We start from the raw sequence: 18,230 nt of genomic DNA on the forward strand, positions 1-18,230 counted from the left end.
GTTTTATTGGTGAACAAGTGGTAATAATGTAAAAATAACGAAACTTTTTTTATTTATTACAAAACAAGTAAACATAATTAGAATTACATTTTCGCTCTAATAGACAATTACACATTATAGGTACACAATCTATTAATAAAATACATTTGATTAAAAACCCAAAAAATGGTGCATTAAGGTCAGGTGTGGTTGTTTTTTTTACTTTTGATTGGTGTTCAATTGAAAAATTTTTACATACGTATAGACAGGTAAGACATGTTTTGCAAATACTTTACTAATATAATAATAAAGTCACAACGATACTCACCTGCTCACTTGTAGCTTGTAGTTGGTTTAGAGAGGATCAACAAATAAATACAGCCGCTTTCTCCTCTAATATTTCTTTTCTTAAATCCTTTACATAGACAATAATTTAGACCTAACAAGGAAAATTTTTAATAAAATACTTTGTACACTCGATAACCTGTATTAAATTAGTAAAGTATTTATCTAAATTATTCAAAACTTTTAAAATAGTATTCAGACAATTATCGTACATTTTTTATACAATGTATATTATATAATAAATATTTATAAAATTATATCCGAAATGTGATCAAAATAATTAAAATATTGCTTTGCATACAAGTGGCTCAAAGTTCAATCTCATCATCCGAGATACAAGGAAATTTTTTTCTTTTTGGTCCCGTTAAATGCTTGATCAAACTCGGCACACGTGTATTTAAATAATTTCGATCACATTCGACATAATAATAAAAGAAAAAAAAGCATCCTATTCAACAGCTGTTGCAATTGGATGAGCTGGTGACTGTTCTGTTTCAGATTCGCTTACATCATTCTTTGGCCTATTTTGCAAACTTTGTTTCAACTCTTGAACGGCATCTCCTGTATATAACCTTTTAATCCCTCGAGGTAAAGCCCGGCACGATTGCAAATTAATGGAATGCAAATTAGGGCAATTTAGTACGGCTTTCACCGGCTCTAAACTCACTGAAGAGCCACATAAATTCACAATTCTGAAAAGAAAAAAAAATCTCATTTCAAAATACTTACGTTGTTTTCTAAACTTACCTCAACTTTGATTCAGATCCTTTCTCAGCCAAAGCCATCACAGCTGCATCCAAAGATTCCGTCGCAGTGCTCCATGCTAGATCAACTTCTAGTAAACTGTGACTCCATTTCTGGACAATCAACTCGAGACCAGAGTTTTGTGTCCGAGTTATATAACAGGCTGTAAAGTTAAATTAATTTTCAACAAACAACACAATTTGTGTTAAATACCTACCACTCAAAAATAAATGTTCGAGATCCCATGCGGGCACTTTAACTAAACCAGAGTCAGTTAAACGAATACACCCTCTAACATCTAACAAACGAAGTTTTGTACTATTTTTTAGTATCCTTTCAATTCCGTCATCGTCAACAGATCGAGAAGTGGTCGTTTGGTCTTCTTCCAAACCGGCCAAAGACAACTCCTCCAAAAGCGGAAATCCAGGAGAGGCAACCTAATAATTTCCAATAAAAAAAATCCTACTTTAATTTTACAAACCTGATCAGTCAAACTAGCTGGTGCCAACCAAATTTGACTATTCGTAATACGCAAAACTCGCAATTTCGGACAACCAATTTGTAATTTTTCAACATGTAAAAGTGCGCTGTTGTGAGCAAAGGTTCGAATGTTGGATATATCTAAAAGCTGGAGATTTGGACAATTTGCCTAAAAATAAAACCAATTAGAAAATGATTCATAAATAATTAATGAAAACTTGTACAGCAATTGACGCCATTATTTGAGTAAAACCCGCCATTTTATTATGAGCGAGTACCAAATGTGTCAAACGACTGCTCATCGTTTGCCCCATTGCTACCAAAGGTTGAGAATTAATTGCCGATGTAGACTACAACCAAAAAAGTATTATTATTATTATTATTATTTAATAAATTATATTACGTTAATTGACGACAAGTCTAATCGTTCCAGTTTTTTACATTCCGTTGTTAAATATTTCAAATTATCGGCGTTAAGGCCTTTCCAACCACTCAAATTGATGCCCTGAAGTTCAGGACAATTCGTACAGAGAGCTTCGATTGCAATTTGTATATCACGAACCTTCCATTCACCTAAATACAAGATTAGAAAACAAGAAAAAACATTTTCGGGGGTATATATTATTTACCCAAATTTAAATCTTGGCAACAAGACAATCGATTATAAATTAACCAATGTAATTGCAAATCAGTCCTGAATGGTTCTTTTACATAATTCAAATCGACTTTGTTCCACAACGAAGGTGTCAAAGCCACGTTTCGCCACAGTTTACACACTCGACATAATCTAGGGAAAAAAAAATTAAATACCCGTCACTGAATTTTCTATTGTTACTATGGCAATTTATTACCATAGTTACATACAATTTCTATGACACCCCACGCATATGTGCGACTCGTTAAGGATTAAATTTTTTATTTTACCTCACTAGATTCGGCAAACATCCGTCTTGAAAGCAAACGTTTTGAAAAATTTTATACAACACATTTTCCGGTACGTGTTCACCCCAAACGCTTTGCTCTTGAGGCTCCTGATCCTGAGTGCTCGTTACGTCACTCTCATTCTTACTTTTCTTTGCTGTATATTCATAATCGGATACGTCCGTATCCGAAGTAACTTTTTGTTTTTTCCGTCTTCCGCTTTTCTTTTTATTCGGTGCACTGCTTAGTTGCACTTGTGCGGTAAAATTACTTTTTTTTATTCGTATTTTTATTGTGTTTTTATCGCCGCTTATCTGACTGTGATACATTGCGACGAGCGCTTTCCGAGGTCTACCTCGGCCCATTCCGCTTTTGCTGCGACTTTTCGACACTTTTTTTATGCTACTACCATTGTTACAATCAGTACTTTCCTCATGGCTACCACCACCTGGCGAATAAAAAAAAACACACTCAATTAACGAAAACTAGCGCTACCAACCTTGCACTTTAACAAGGTTGAGCGTACGTTTTTGTTTTTTACCCGTGCTAGTGGCGCCTTGATTTTGTTGTTGTACGTCGGTTACAAAATTTTTCACAGGACAAACATTATTGTTTGGTAAATGTTCGTAAATATCTCCGTTTGTTTCTGTTAAATTCGCCGCAAAAATCTCAGTCGGTATGTCATTGAAACAATCGGCGCCCGACATTGTGATTTTTTTCACATTTTTTTCTTTCAAGTTGGTAACCACATCATTGACGTACGAAAAAAAAACCTGAAAAAGTTTATTAATTACTATAGCAAACCGATCTAAGTACGGTCCTGTCGTAGATGGCGTACAACATTTTGATTGGAAAATTACCTTACAAAATGTGCAATTTGCACCGGTAGCTCAGATAGAAAGTTGTCTGCAGGCCATTGAGTGACTTTTTTCGCGTCTCTGACAAACTCGTCTACTGAAAAATCACAAAAATGTATTCAAAAACCTACTTGATTAAATGAAAAACAAACAAAAGTGTTCCAATTCAAAAGAGAAAAATTTGAATTGGGCGGCAAAATTCGTATCTAGTCCGCTCGTAAACAATCACAAATGACAGGAGAGAATACATTTCGGAATTTATACAAATTTACGTAAAAAGCAGCAAGTTAATGCGGAAATTTATCGAAATTCGACAATTTAGTGCACATTTAAATTTCTCTAGGCAGGAAAGAGGTCTCGATCGAGTTTTTTTCACTTCGTAACGGATCAGTCCCGACTTTGGTTTTTTCGCCCATTCAATCGTCAAACACTCACCTAAAACTCACAATAATAGTTGAAAAAACCACCACCAATCACAATCACATCACTATTTCGATGAGAAAATCAGTATTTTGGAAAACTTGGCCACTTTCTGATTTTAGTGTTGTTGACCTTGTTACTCAAGATGCAAACATTTTTATAGGTGGCGCTGCTATTGCCGGTGTTACAGGTTGCGATAATTTTGCGCCATCTATCGATGAACAGAGGGGAAAATAATTAATTAAATAAAAAAATAACTTATTTGAATAATGAGTTTATTTCAACAATTCTTATTCGTACAACTATGAATAGTAATCGAGAAAAATGAATAAAACATTTTTGTTAAATTCCAATTGTTTTATTGCTTTTCAAAATTTGGTGTGTTTTTGGGAAAATAAAAATGAACTAGTAAAAAAATTTATGGTACGTGATGAAAATAAGGGAAGCGTCCGATATGTGTCTTTTTTTCGTGTGAAAGTCGAGGCAAAGGCACGTACCCTAAAACCATTCCAAACAATTTAATTTATTTAGAGTACAATTATGAAAAAAAAGCAACATTATTAGATATATCAACATGAATAATCTCGTTAAAATTTGCAGAATAACAACAAGCTATAATAAATCACAGGATAGGGTAGGTAATAGAGAGGTCTTTTATTCCGCCGCCGCGCACAGCACATTGACAGTCCTAACTTTAACACCCGCTGATTCCACTTGTCTCAAACTTTCCGGATCCGCTTCCAGCATAATAATGCACATGAAACTCTTCCCAGTGGTCGCATCTTTTGGATACACCGTAATCGGCGTAAATTTCTCACACGTTCCATTCGCGTAAGCACACAATTGTTTGAAAATAATCGGATGTTGTCTTTTGAGAGACACTCCACGCGCTCTCAATTCCTTCAAAACATTATCAATACTCAACTCTTTGAGTTTCTTCGCTTCTTCGTTTCCTTCTTCGATCGAATTACAAGTCAAGATGAGAGTTTCGGGATTTTCCGGAACGGAGAAGAAAAAGTCTTTACTGAGTCGCATTTTGGCACAGCGAGACACCAATTGGCGTTCCCATTTGACGGCCCCTGTAGCTGGCGTTTCCGACACAACACACACGGAAACGTAAAGTACCATTTTAGTATCGGGATTATAAGTTTTGCACATTTGGACCAATTCAGAGTAGAGCTGTGGCCCCATCTCTGATGGGAGCAAGTCCGGCCAACGAACGTAAGTAAGTTCCCCCAAGTCGTTCAAGCCTCCTGTGAGGAACTTGTCGGCTTTGTCAGGTCCAGGAAAAAAACATTTAACTGCACCGAGACCATGGCTGAGATAACCTCGGCGCGCAATTAGCGATAAGTGATAAAGAGTTTCTTTCTGTTCCTTGATAGAAGCGATCACTTGCCGACAAAGCGTTCCGATTCGAGAAAATAGACAAGTTTTGCGATGTTTCTCCCAATGAGCCCTTCGACAAGTCCGTGAACAGTAAATGTACGAACAGTTGTGGCAATTTTTCCAACTTGAAGCTTCAGGACTTGACTTTGGTATGGTTTTGCCACAACGTGAGTACCGACATTGGAGCAGAGGCGATTCGAAACTGACACGTCTCGAATTGGTTTGACTTCCTTCCGAACGACGTCGAAAGTACTCTTGCTTCTTGGGACTGGTATTAGCTGACGCCGTCACTACAAAACACAAAAACTAGCTCAAAATCACGGCAATTTTTGTGGAAATCATTCGCCTATGACCTGGAATGAAACTTACACATGTCTCCTACCTTGGAGACTAGGGCTGGGGGCGCGGTCCGATGACGGAAGACCCAAAAGCGAATCGAGAACGTCTTCTAGTGTTGTCGAGCCGGGTGATGGTTTCGGACCACTTTCTGTGGTCAGGTGACTCACATCTAATGCATACACATTGAGTCAACGATACAGTTGTTGTTTTTTTTTTATATCAACATAAAACAGCATGCGATGATTAAGGGTGTAAAAGAAATAAAATAAAATAAAATAATTTATTTGAAGATTTGTGGGTGAAGATAGTACAACACAATACATAGAATATATCTAAATAGGTACATAATAAAAAATGGTACACATAATAAAATCAAAAAAATCATATTGTATTTAGTCGATTACAAACTACATAATACTAAAATGAATCGATTTTAATTAAAGTACACGAAAAAAACAAAAATAAACAATTGAACAGGCTGAAACATACGAGCGATGTCGGATGAAGAAACATAATTTTTTTCTTTCTATATACAGGCTGGCGCCCAGTTCTCAACTCCCATCTTTTGTAGCTCAGTTATTAGTAAAGTTGGACTTTTGATATTTTGTAGACGTTATAGTATTTATACTCCAGGACGTATTTCAGGAAAATATTTTTGGTCATACAATTAAATTTTTGATCATACATTTTTAAGGGCCTGCGTTTAATTTTTAGTGTTCATTAGAATGCCTTTTAGCTTCTTACATGTCCCTAAAGTTTTTTTTTTTAAATCGGTTCAAGGATTACTGTAAAAAAAAAATTTCACCTTTAGTTTCAAAAATTAATAAAAAATAAAACGGTGCTTTAATTAATAAGTCTGCTAGACCTTATCCAAGATGTACGTATAATAATGTTATCAAGATAGCACTACCGTTTCTATATTACCCTATATTATCAATATTATCATCCGACACCACAAAAATGATTCATCCTGTTGTAGACATCAATATTAAAAGTATGATTAATAAAAACAGTGAAACAAAGATTTTCCAGAAAACAAAACAATAAATAAACTGTTTAAAAATAAACATTAGTCTTTTTGTCAAATTTTTTGCGCCTGAAAAATCCCAGTTCCACGTCAGACTATACCTACATAAATTATTTAAACACACAAAAAACTCAACATAATCGTCATCGAGAATAACACGTCAAAAACCATCACAATTTACCCGATCCGTAAACTGAGAGGTGACTAAAATAACTAATAGCACCACATACAGAGAGAGCGACAAAACACATCATCATCATCAGCAGCAGACAACCCCTAAGCATGAACTGACTCACCGTTATGTGTTTGCAATTCTAGTCGAAGACTTGTTGGGGGTTGTGGCGTCTGTGGCGAATCCAACGGTTTAATACCAACAAAGGAGCTCTCCAACCAGCACAACTTTTGACTACTACCTCTTGGACTCGTTGAACGGCTTCGACTCTCCTCACTTTCAGTCGGTTTCAAACCGCTAACATAATGCACAATCGCTGATGTAACTTCTTTAATTGAGGTTTGTATCTCGGGACTCGCTTGTTGTGGTTGTAAGAGACTATTAGCGAGTCTTTCAGCAGGAGTCCGTGGCTTGGACAACCTCTCCTGTGACCTCCAGCCTAGATACGGCTGCCGATAACTAAAACTACTGCGAATTGATGATGGTGAGATGGAGCCGTTTGGTTGTCTCGACGACGAAGTGTTGAAACTGCTCCTGATGGAGGCGCAAGGTGACGATGCCGTCGAATTGAGCTTCGAAGTGGACCATCGGACAAACGGCTGTGTTGTGGGACTTAAAATCACAGGTGAAGCACTACTTGAGCCCAAACTACTCAAAGATGTGGTTTTACTGCCGGTGCCCGTCCAACGACTCTCTTTCGACGGCTTCTTCAAGAGGAAACCTTGAGGGACTTGATTTTGTTTGTACCATTCGGGGACTGTGAGCTTTTGGAGGGAGCGCTGAACACGCAGTTGGTGTTCGGACATTACGCGGTCGCTTTTTTGCAGCTCGTTTTCCGGGGGCTGTAAACGAAAACCACCAAATTATAACAAGCTGTAAAAATCACACAGTTTTGAGCAAAATGATGTTTCGGTCACTAATGCGATCCCATTGTTATCGAATGTTTAGTTTGCAATTATCGCATGACCTCGACAACTGATAAAATCTACAGATATGTACACTTTTAACTCTTCAATGAAACGGCTCCGAAATAACTATTTGTTTCAAATTGTTGAGGATATTATCGTCAATTGTCACACGTTAGATGGCAACGAAATGCCTATACTATTGATTGAAAGTTTATTGTTGTCCTCGGCAATTCGAAACAGACATTACGATGAGATAGGATCAAGGAACCGACTTACTTTTGTGCCACTCTATATATTGTACAGTCAACAATAAATAACCTTGATAGCGTTTAATAACAATGTGAAAATGCCTTACAATATCTTCCCACAGCATACTGAGACGGACCCATTGTTGACAATACAAATCACTATCGAGATGTCCAGGCATCTCGTATTCACAATCACTCCGAAAAATAATCGTAAAATCATTCATGATGACGATGCTGTGCGAGCAGAATAAACTGTTACGATATTGTGTGTATATGTGAGGAGTGATACACATATTTTGTCGTTTGATGAAATAATTGGCACTAATTAACCTTCGTACCAGTAATAAATTAATGATAGGTTATTAAACACTACTTGAGAGAAAAAAAATTGTTAATGAAATCATTCAGGGATCGATGAACCATCACAAAAAATAAAAGCTTATCAATCACACTTCCTTACCTCGACAACAATTATGTGGCTTGCTGAAGACTATACGTAATACTATAAAAATAATAAACAATCAATTAATTGAAATTTGAGATGATTCATTATTTACGTACTACGAGCAATAATTCATCGCTTGAGATTAGAATTTCGGGTTAATGCACTTGTTGATGCATTTAATTGGGTGACAAGAGCTTAGCCTAAAAATAAAATTCTTCGTCTACTCGTTTAAATATTTATTTGGTTGCATTTTAACAGTAATTCGCAGGTTATTAGGGAGCAACGAACTCGAACACGTTAGTGTTACAAAACGCGCAAGTGATCATTTTTTGGAGTCGATTTGTATGATGCGATATAAATAGAAGCGTTTAATATTGTTTATCAGGATGTGAATAAATTGATAATAAACGTAAAGAGTTTATTATTTGTTGTGGCCAACAGCAGGTAGGTAAACGTGGGAGTGACCTACTACTAGAGACGGTAGGTTTCCTCTTACTTCCGTCGTTTTAAAAACCGGATGTTTGAATGCATTTTCCGGTAAAAGCCATCATTGTCTTAGATCATCGAATTTTTGCATTAAAATCTACCGTTAAATTCACGATTGCAAGGAGGCCACGCACCTCCGAGCACATTCCATTATCGTTTCTTTTATTATTATTAGATGTGAAGAGGGTGCATTGAGTGTTTTAAAATCGGCAAACGATTATGTTCGTTTTAGGGCGGAAAGTTACTTATTCCAGATGCTTTTACCAACATCATCTGCATTATCACACGCCCATCTGTTTGTAATTTATAACAGTGAACAGTAGGAAACACTGTCTACTGCTGTTTAGATCAACACACTTAAATTGAATTTTCTTTTGCGAAAAAACTGAAAAACTTTTAGAAACTGAATGACTAATAATAATAAGTAACATCTATTTACAAATCCACAATGACGTCACTTGGAAATAATGCGCAGTGTTGCCTCACCTCATAGATAAATGCTAATAGCACACAAAGTTGCTATTAAAGGGATGCTGAAGGCTCGTCTCGCAATCGATCAAATCACACAAAGAGACATTTTAAAGCACTGTACACTTGCACTCACACTTTTTTTTAAGTAATAACGGGTAAGTATTGTGTAATATCACTATTATCTGTTCCAAATTGCTGAAAACGTATAAAAAATAACACTTTTAACGCAGAGTTATATATAATAATTGTCGTATTCTGTTGATCTAAATTTGATGAAATTATAGTAAATGATGGAAAAAAAACATTTGTACTTATAAAGACCGCGTACAGCCAATAATAATTTCCTCAATTCACTGACTGGTTTATTATTTTTTATACAGTCTGTTTCGAATTGCGGTAGATGGTTATTTTAGGACCACCTGTATACACCACGCCAAATAATCCGCACCAACAAAAATCAATCCCGCAAAAAAATGTAATGATAGTAATGAATTACCTCAACAACTTTGAGATTCTGTTTGTCCAAGAGGAACTCCATGGACTTGTGTGGCCTGGTAGGGGCTGCTGATTCGGCGTTGTCTCTGATCGAGGAGTTGTCGTCGGTGCCGAGGAGATGGTGGCAGCCGAGTCTGGGCTCGGCGCCCAAATTGAGCAAACTTCGCGTTTTCACATTTGTACCACTTGTAATGACTGTCACTTCTGTATCCAGATCGGTTTCGATAAGCCCCATGGGCTCCATCGGCCGAAGGCACGAATCAATAGTCCTTCGGCGGCGGTGCTCCGTATCGTGGTGGTGGTGGTGGTGATATTGGGGGCGGCGTTGCGCATTCTCGCCCTTGCTTTTCACGCTTGCGCCAATGACACGAGGGGGCGCCCGAGGCAGGGGCGGCTTAGAACTTGCAATGATTGGGGACTCGGAGGACGCTGCAGCCTCCGGACCACCTTTTAGAGGAATGTAGATATAATCGGCTTTGGTGGCCACGCGGGGCTGCTGCACCATCACGTATTCTAACAAGAAAAAAAAAAAGAATTTGGTGTTTTTTCCAATTATTTTTAAAAAATCGCAATATAATTGCGAGATCAACAATTTTTACGCCCTCTTTTCTCAACGCACTTTCTTCAAGTTAACCGTGCATTAAATGGAAAAAATACAAACAAATAATTGTTCGTGATTGTGTTTGAAAAGACAAATTGCTTATTTGTATGGAAGTACGAGCATTAGAATTCATTAAAAAAAAACAGATAGGTATAAGGAATGCTAATACAGATCGATGTAGAAAAAAATTCTCCTCCATCTAGTAAAATAAAAATTTTTGAGTTTATTAACTTCTTTTCCAATTTTAAACAAACTGGTTTAATTCTCCAAATATAATTTCGAAATCTCTAAAACTAAGACAGTTACCAATTTTTTATGTGACAGGTGCAAATCCAAAAATTAAAAAAAATTACCAAAATCTTAAATATCTCAAAAACGGTTAAACTTACGTATAGGAAAAACTGATAAAAACGGCCTTAAAATAAACATACTTAAAATTAATTAATTCTGCTTAAGTTGCCAGAAAATACTTAAAAAAAGTTGTCGCAATTTAGTGCTGTATTTGTATTAAGTGGAAAATTAAACATTTTTTCCAGTTTTTTAAATCAATTATCAGCACTAAAAGTGCCGATTTAGATTTGAAATAGAACCATAAATATTTACATAAAGTCTATAAACCTTTCAGTTTTATTGACTTTATAAATATGCCCAACTACCGGTATTTAGACACCACACATTATCTAATAATTTTTTTAACCTTTGACACGTGACTTTCACCTGCATATAACCCAAAAAAAAAATGTCTAGACTTTGTCAACTAAAATAAAACTCATGCGGGTCTCATTAAAATGCACTCCCAGTCCAACAATTTACGTAATCTGCCGCCGATTCCAACACACATCACCACAATCGAAAAAGCACTTCCGGTTCAATTGGCCTCAAATCAGGCAAACTAGACGCACCATATAATTACACAATAACTGAGCCGCCTTCTCACCTGTTTTCCTCTCTCCTTCTTTCTTCTTCTTCTTGTCATCCTTCCTTGTTGAGAAACGGAAACTGGTCAACCTCGAGAAAAACCCTCCCAACTTTTTCTTAGTTTTCTGTTGCGCTTGCACCGCGTCCATGCCCTCAACTGCCTGCTGCTGTTGCTGCTGCTGCTTTCGTTCAACAACATCACGCTGAAGCACGTGACTGGTGGTGGCGGAGGGGAGCGGTGACGGCTCGTCCACGTCCAGATGGGTGTGCTTGTATTGGATGCCGTCGCCGTCGACATAAGCCTAACAATTTCATTTTTCAAGAAAAAACTATTTTTTTTACACAAACCTTGATAATGCATCCATCGACGTCTTTTTTGATAAGTTGACTACCGCGGCGTTTGAGTCGACTGACATCAGGTTGGCTTTGAGAAAAGCTGGCCCGGAAACGCGGATTTCGAGGTAAATCCGGTTGACTTCCGGTTCGGCGAGGAGGTGTGGGGTTGCGACCGAGGAGGCTCTTGGCGAGGGTGTCCAGGTCTCGGTCAGGACTGCTGGAGAGGCTATAGCTGGATTCGCGTTCAGCGGTGCTGGGGGTGGAAGAGTGGTCAGGCCAGTTGACCTCCGAAACCACAGGACTGAAGTGGACTTCTTTGGTACTTCCTGGGGAAGAGGGTGGGGAAAAATAGCGATAATATGCGAAAATTAACTTAAGACAAATAATTTTCGCTGTAAAAATTTAGAAAGAGAAATGGCAAATACTAATATCACGAGCAAGCAATTTCTTATTTCGATTAATTAATTAAATTAGGGAACAAAATGCCTTTTTCTTTTTTCACAAAAAATACAAACAATTCTGATTATAACAATTCTTAGAAAAGAAAAGTTTGGATTGCTGACCGGCCGGCTTTTTCTTTCGCGAAAGCCAATAAAACGAGACGAGTGGTAACGAAACTATTTCAAAAACTTAACTTTACTTTACTTGCCAAGGTCACACGCAACAACCACTCAAATAATATGCATTATAAAAACCACCCTTTGCAGATCGCGCATGGCCGCGGGAAAAAGACGAAATTAATAAATTAACAGAACTCCTCTGAGGTAAACTAAATTCAATTCTAACAGAGAGAAAAGATGAAACAATAATATTTTGCAAACATTTCCGATATTATTTATTTACATGAAAATATAAACAAGCAAAATGATAAGTAAGTTTGCAAAATATTTCGCAGCGGTTGAGTTCGGCAGACAGAGTGAGGTACATACATACGTAACAATCCCAGCGAAAGCGGATGTTCTAGTCGTGTTGAGGACGAATGGACGGAAAAAAAGGGAAAGAAGGAAGAGGGTAGCAAATCGTCACTCACACGAACTCCAAAAGGTGATCGCTGGCGAAAGTGCCCTTATAAGCTGTTTCACACTACACACGAACGAAACGAAGGGAAATTTCCCGAGCCAAAAATTACGAAAATACTCAAGTCACAAGCGAGTTAAACTTTTAAATTTTTACAAGATGAGATTAAAGCAATAGAGTTTTTTACTCCACCGCCGGTGAAAAAAATTAGCGCCCTCTTTATACGACTAAAATAAAACGATACAGGAATCTGTATCCGAAAACCCGAAACTAACCAACTAAAATCAAATTGAGGACGCAACACAGTCATTAAATATTTTTTATCTTCTATCGTCAAAACAGGCTATTCTGACACGTTTTTGCTTATAGAATCACAGCAGACAAGACTACTAGACAAAAAAAAGGTCGCAAAAATTGTCTAGACAGTTTGACCTAAAAAACCTGAAACTGGTTTTGGAAAAAATACTCTCGCAACAACAAAATGGTAAAGGCGCTTGTAACTAAAAAAATCAACCAAAAATTGATTTAGTTTTCAAAATGGTAAATAAATGACCGACACGAAAACTTTATTTTCGCTCGCCAAAAGAATCGATGATCGGAAATGTCAAGTTCTTTCCAGCCTTTACCGGTACGACCCGATTCAAAGTCTAAAAATACAGTAAATATCTGTACCTGATTCATAATTGATGAGTAGTGTCTTTTCCTCCACGTCTGACACGCAGCTAGTACTGGTACTGTGATTGGCTAAGGAACTCTTTCTTGGCAAATCTTGCACTGATTTTCTTCTTTCATCTTCAATCATTCCGATAAATCTCTCTTGCTCTTGCACGTTCATCACTAAATTAGGAGTACTAACAACGTTTCTTTTGCTACTTTGTTGAATGGGCGGTGGAGTGTTGTAAATATCACTCAGATGAGCATCAGCAATGCTGATGGAATTTATACTGTGGACACTTTCGGAGATGGCTTGAAGAACTTTCTTGTCAAATTCTCCAATGGTCGTTTTGGGGAATTTTTTTTTATAACAAAGACTCGTCTCGTCATCACTGAGATCCACTCGATTTCGCATCGCTTCACTGTAACTTCCTTCCCGTTTAAACGCTGCCATTTCGTTGATTTTCTTTGCAAAATCGGCCAAGTCCCAGTTTTTGGCCGCTATGGACGTCTTCTTCGCTGCATCGTCCAAACCTACCAAGTCCAAGTCTTTGGGAACACTCAACACAGCACCGTAATCACACCGCGACTGTTCATCTTGCACCAGCAGGTTGGGTTCACTCGTCGACGTCGTTCTAAATTTAATCTCGCATTCCTCCTTTTCTAAATTTACCCACTCGCCAACCACCAGATTCAAATTCTGACAACTGGCACCAAACTTCCCTCCGATTTTACCGAAATCGCAATACGAATCGTAAGCGGAGAACCTGGACCTCTTCTTCAGCATGTGATCGCCGTAACCGCTGTCCTCGCTCAGATTCTCGGCGGAAATTTTCTTCGATGGACTTTTGGATAAGTTGTCCAAACTGCACGATTTCGATACGAGAGTGGTGTCGCTGTCACCGCTTTCCGAACCTGGGGTTTTGCCTTTGGAGTAGCTGTCCACGCTGAAAATGCTCGGCGAACTGCTCGACGTTTCTTGGCATTGTTTTTCTAACGTTTCGAATTGAAGGAGACTGCTAGAACGACTCAGGGATTGGTAGTCTTCTTCGGAGGGGAGGACCACTTCCTGGCGACGGCGTTTGATAGGGCATGCGAGCTCGCGCTCGGACTCGCAGTCAGTGTCGTCTAATTCAAAGTTGAAATCAAACAAACAACATTTTTTAAACAAAAACAAACAAATTTCTACTGCATCATTTTGAAACAAATAAAATGGTAATTAACTACTGGTAATTTGACACAGATAGTATTCTCTATCCATAGCTTTAACTGAATAGTTACATAAGATACATTGAAATTTGTTCCCATAATTATGACATATTTAAATTTAATTAGTCAACAAAATATTCAATTAAGTGAAGAAATTATTGTCATTGTTGCGTGCTGTGGGAACGAACGCTTTATTAGTGAAAAAGATTTTTGCAATTTTCATCTTATTCTGTATAATTGCAAATTTGCAAAAAAAGTGCAAGAACAGGTATGTATCCAATTTATTCATTTTTATAAATCGTAAATAAGTACAACAGACAACGATTCATGAAAAAACAAATGACTATTTGTCAAGTATTTACGAGTGATTAATAGCAGAGTTTCGATTTCTTTGCATAAGTTGATTAATATTTGTAAGCAGTTTTTCCCGTAATCAACCTTGATATGATTTAACAATGGTTGTAAGAAAGAGATGAAATAATGAATTAATTGTTTTGTTATTACGGAATTACTGTGCGCAGATTAAGTTTAATAATTTCATATATACAATTTTATTTCCCCAAGTTTTTTCGTATAATTTTTATGAAAAAAAAAAAAGTCAATAAATTTGCCTACGTAAAAACCGATATGAAAATTTAGAAACGAGGAACAGCTTTGTGTTAAACCGAGTAGAAAGTTTTAAATTACCAAACGAAGCATATTAGAGGAAACAACGGTTCTTTTATATATAAGTAATTTCACTCACTATTCGCATCCATACAAATAACAGAGTCCGTCTCTGAATCAGTGGCAAGCCATCCTAAAGGTGATTCCCTCGAAATTTCACTATCCGATCTCAAATCATCGGAAGTCTCCTCATGGATGGTCTCCAGGTACAAACAAGTTGGAGCCGTTCCATGCAAAAAATATTCCGCATCTGGAACAAGGAATTTACGAAACATTTTTAATCGAGTTACGGCCGCCATACAGCGAATCAATAACTGATAAAATACTTTGGAATGCAACAAGGTTTCCTCTATTGAAATTACTGTCATAATTGCATGGCATTCCAGCAGAAAATAACCGAAGCAAAGAGTCAAAACTAGGCAAACGTGTTTGATTACATATTATTGTGAGAAGTTTTCTATAATTATATGCAAATAACGACAACTGTTGCGTTAAATTTTGAGATGGAACAGTTTAAAGTGTGATAGGTGAAAGGTAAGGTACCTACCTACCCATATAATTACAATAAGATGTAGGTAAAAATAAAAATAAGAGTTATTTACGGCCTTGGAGCTACTTCCTGTTGTGTTGGTCCCACTGATTTAATTTGGGGTGGCAATAATGTAACAGCAAGTGAAATTGTTCTAAATAAATAATAATTATTGTTATCAAAGACGAGATCATGATCATGAATAGGACTGCTGACGCAAGAAATTGTTACACTTATTTACTTTTAAATGTTGACCTTTCCGTCGTAGCCGCGTAAAAGTACAGTTATTCAACAATAATAACAACGAAATCGTATTCCAAAAAGTACTTTTCCAATAGATAACCTTCATAATTCGCGTGTTAAATTCGCACCTGGATTTCCTAAGAAATCGTCTCTGTCGAGAAGCGCCGTCGGTGTTTGAAATCCATAAGCTGGCAACCAGGAGTTGGCTCCGGAGCCGATGTCCGGCCACTCGTTGAACGCCACATCTTCCATTTTGAAGTCATGCGGTCACGCAACGGTACCTCGAACTCGATTCACCATCACCGGAAAAACTACCGAAAACTCCGGACCCGGAAACGTCGTTGTCCTCGTCGTCGTGGTGGTTTAAAAACGACACATCGGCAAAAGATGCCACGTGACCACTGATGGTACCTCCGATCATTCGGTGGGTGTCTGCTGGTACTGCGACGAACACCTTCGCGTGCCTTCGAAGTCGGATTTACACTCAATGGTAGTAATATTATGGTGGAAGGGAGGCAATCCGTGCGTACTACCTGACACAGAGACGGATCCAGGGGGGGGGGGCTCTATAACTTATTATTATTTTTTCACTCAAAAGTACATACCTATACCTACTATCTATTAGAATTGATCAAATTTTCCAATATTTTTTTGCACAATTAATCTCACCCCCTAATTTACCTCAATTCTTGCATAAATCACTTGCAATCGACCACCAACATGGTTCACTTCCCTTCGCAAAAACGCCCTCTTAAAGGTAAAATACTCGAAATTATCGCATCTTAAACTACGTTTTAGATGATCCTTTTCAATATTTACGCCGCTGTCTGGAACCATGGGGCCAAAAACCGTCCTTGTTACCGCTCTGTCTCCTCATCCTACTAATAAAAATATTCTTTTTCACAGCGAGAACTGTTTTCATTTTGAAATGGATGAAAGAAATTGACGTTTTGGAAATTTCAGTCACATGGCCTGTACCACTTTTGGTCGTTATAAAAATGTGCTACACTCTGTATCAGCGCGATAAAATCGGTTTTTTATTCAGAAGCGTAACAGAAAAGTTTTGGGATTTGGGTGTTGGGGGGCCTGGTTTGGAAAAAGAGCTTGAAAAACGTTTTAAATTGATTAATCGATTTCTTTTTGGGCATGTTTCATTGGGAGTGTTTTATGTCGGTTTGTATGCGTTTTTCGCCGATGTTCCCATTCCCAAAGGGCGCACTAGGTGGTTACCAGTGCTCGCTTCCATGCCCTTTGACCAGGACCAAAGTCCACAGTACGAAATTTTATACGTTCTAATGTACTGGAATTTGGTAGTTTCCATTCTGGGACATGGAGTTTTTGATATGGTTTTCATTTATTCGTCACAACATCTCGTCGGACAGTTTATTCTGTTGAAGGCACTTTTAAGAAAATTGGATTATGGATTTGAAGGACTGGAAATTGTGGCAAAAGCTAGATCAAGACAATTTCAAAAAGAAATTCGCAAGAGAATTGCCATTTGCGTCCAACACCATAATTTACTTTTGGCGTAAAAACCTTGATTTTTATTTTATTTAATTATGTCTTTAATATATTTTTTTACAGTTACGGAAACGAATTAAAAAAAATCGCCTCAATGATATTTGGGGTTCATGTCCTTTCGACTTCGCTTACACTCATTCTAGTTGGCTACATCTTATCAAAAGTATTTATTCCACTTGAAAAACCTATATAATAAAATTTTTACGTACAGAATTTGGAAAAAATCCTTCAATACTCAATGCTTTTGAGTGGTGTTGTGTCTGAAGCGCTCCAATTTATCATTTTTGCCGTCCAAAGTGGCGAAATTTATCATAAAGTATCGTAATTTTTGTATTTTTCATTTCACTAAATTTTCATTATTTACAGAGTGTTTCGGTCGCTCAAGCTGCTTACCAATCAAATTGGTATGTTTTCAATGCAAAAGCCAAACGTGATTTAACTCTACTTATCTTGAATTCACAAAAAGGAATTAGTATGTATGGGGCAGGTCTTGTAACAATCAATAATGAAATTCTTGTCTCTGTAAAAATAAAAAAAATTTTTGGTTTCAACACAATTAATTTTGATTTTCAGATGATTCAGAAAATTTTCTCAAGTATTACTTTACTAAGATCATTAGGGGAACAGAAATAGAACTTTCCACAAGGCTTTTACCGGACGAAATCAATCACTTTTACACTTTATAACAAATAGAAACGTTTTGTTCTAATCGCAAAGAAAGTTAAATAGTTGCACCGAAACTAATTATGTAACCGATTCATTCGCAATTAAAATTAATTAGATGATTTTAAACGTGGATAATTATTTCAAGGT

General features: G+C 37.2%; 3 protein-coding genes across 5 annotated transcripts; 1 reads left to right on the forward strand and 2 right to left on the reverse strand.

The window, feature by feature from the left end:
* Positions 1-35: 35 nt before the first annotated feature.
* Fbl6 (F-box and leucine-rich repeat protein 6) lies at positions 36-3,922 on the reverse strand. 2 transcript variants are annotated; one of them, XM_008202120.3, is made up of 11 exons: positions 3,762-3,922; positions 3,330-3,423; positions 3,011-3,242; positions 2,473-2,917; positions 2,178-2,335; positions 1,952-2,121; positions 1,773-1,898; positions 1,550-1,717; positions 1,286-1,505; positions 1,072-1,231; positions 36-1,016 (listed from the first exon to the last, which is right to left on the reverse strand). In XM_008202120.3, the coding sequence occupies exons 3-11, from the start codon at positions 3,174-3,176 to the stop codon at positions 773-775; spliced, it is 1,857 nt and encodes a 618-aa protein (XP_008200342.1). In that variant the 5' UTR covers positions 3,177-3,242; positions 3,330-3,423; positions 3,762-3,922; the 3' UTR covers positions 36-772. The 2 variants fall into 2 exon arrangements, with proteins under 2 accessions (XP_008200342.1, XP_008200344.1); XM_008202122.3 differs by having other exon boundaries at positions 2,996-3,241; positions 3,328-3,423.
* Positions 3,923-4,249: 327 nt separating this feature from the next.
* Positions 4,250-16,160, reverse strand: LOC661447 (uncharacterized protein). Its single transcript, XM_015984199.2, has 9 exons — positions 16,025-16,160; positions 15,204-15,374; positions 13,268-14,377; positions 11,591-11,904; positions 11,262-11,544; positions 9,725-10,236; positions 6,795-7,512; positions 5,515-5,640; positions 4,250-5,422 (listed from the first exon to the last, which is right to left on the reverse strand). The coding sequence occupies exons 1-9, from the start codon at positions 16,146-16,148 to the stop codon at positions 4,401-4,403; spliced, it is 4,380 nt and encodes a 1,459-aa protein (XP_015839685.2). The 5' UTR covers positions 16,149-16,160; the 3' UTR covers positions 4,250-4,400.
* Positions 16,161-16,538: 378 nt separating this feature from the next.
* LOC103314896 (odorant receptor 49b) lies at positions 16,539-18,209 on the forward strand. 2 transcript variants are annotated; one of them, XM_008202114.3, is made up of 6 exons: positions 16,539-16,653; positions 16,695-17,424; positions 17,481-17,580; positions 17,629-17,733; positions 17,784-17,939; positions 17,991-18,209. In XM_008202114.3, the coding sequence occupies exons 1-6, from the start codon at positions 16,617-16,619 to the stop codon at positions 18,048-18,050; spliced, it is 1,188 nt and encodes a 395-aa protein (XP_008200336.2). In that variant the 5' UTR covers positions 16,539-16,616; the 3' UTR covers positions 18,051-18,209. The 2 variants fall into 2 exon arrangements, with proteins under 2 accessions (XP_008200336.2, XP_008200335.2); XM_008202113.3 differs by having other exon boundaries at positions 17,784-18,209.
* Positions 18,210-18,230: the final 21 nt, after the last annotated feature.

The sequence above is a fragment of the Tribolium castaneum genome, chromosome 7 (assembly GCF_031307605.1).
Source record: "Tribolium castaneum strain GA2 chromosome 7, icTriCast1.1, whole genome shotgun sequence".
NCBI classification, from domain to species: domain Eukaryota; kingdom Metazoa; phylum Arthropoda; class Insecta; order Coleoptera; family Tenebrionidae; genus Tribolium; species Tribolium castaneum.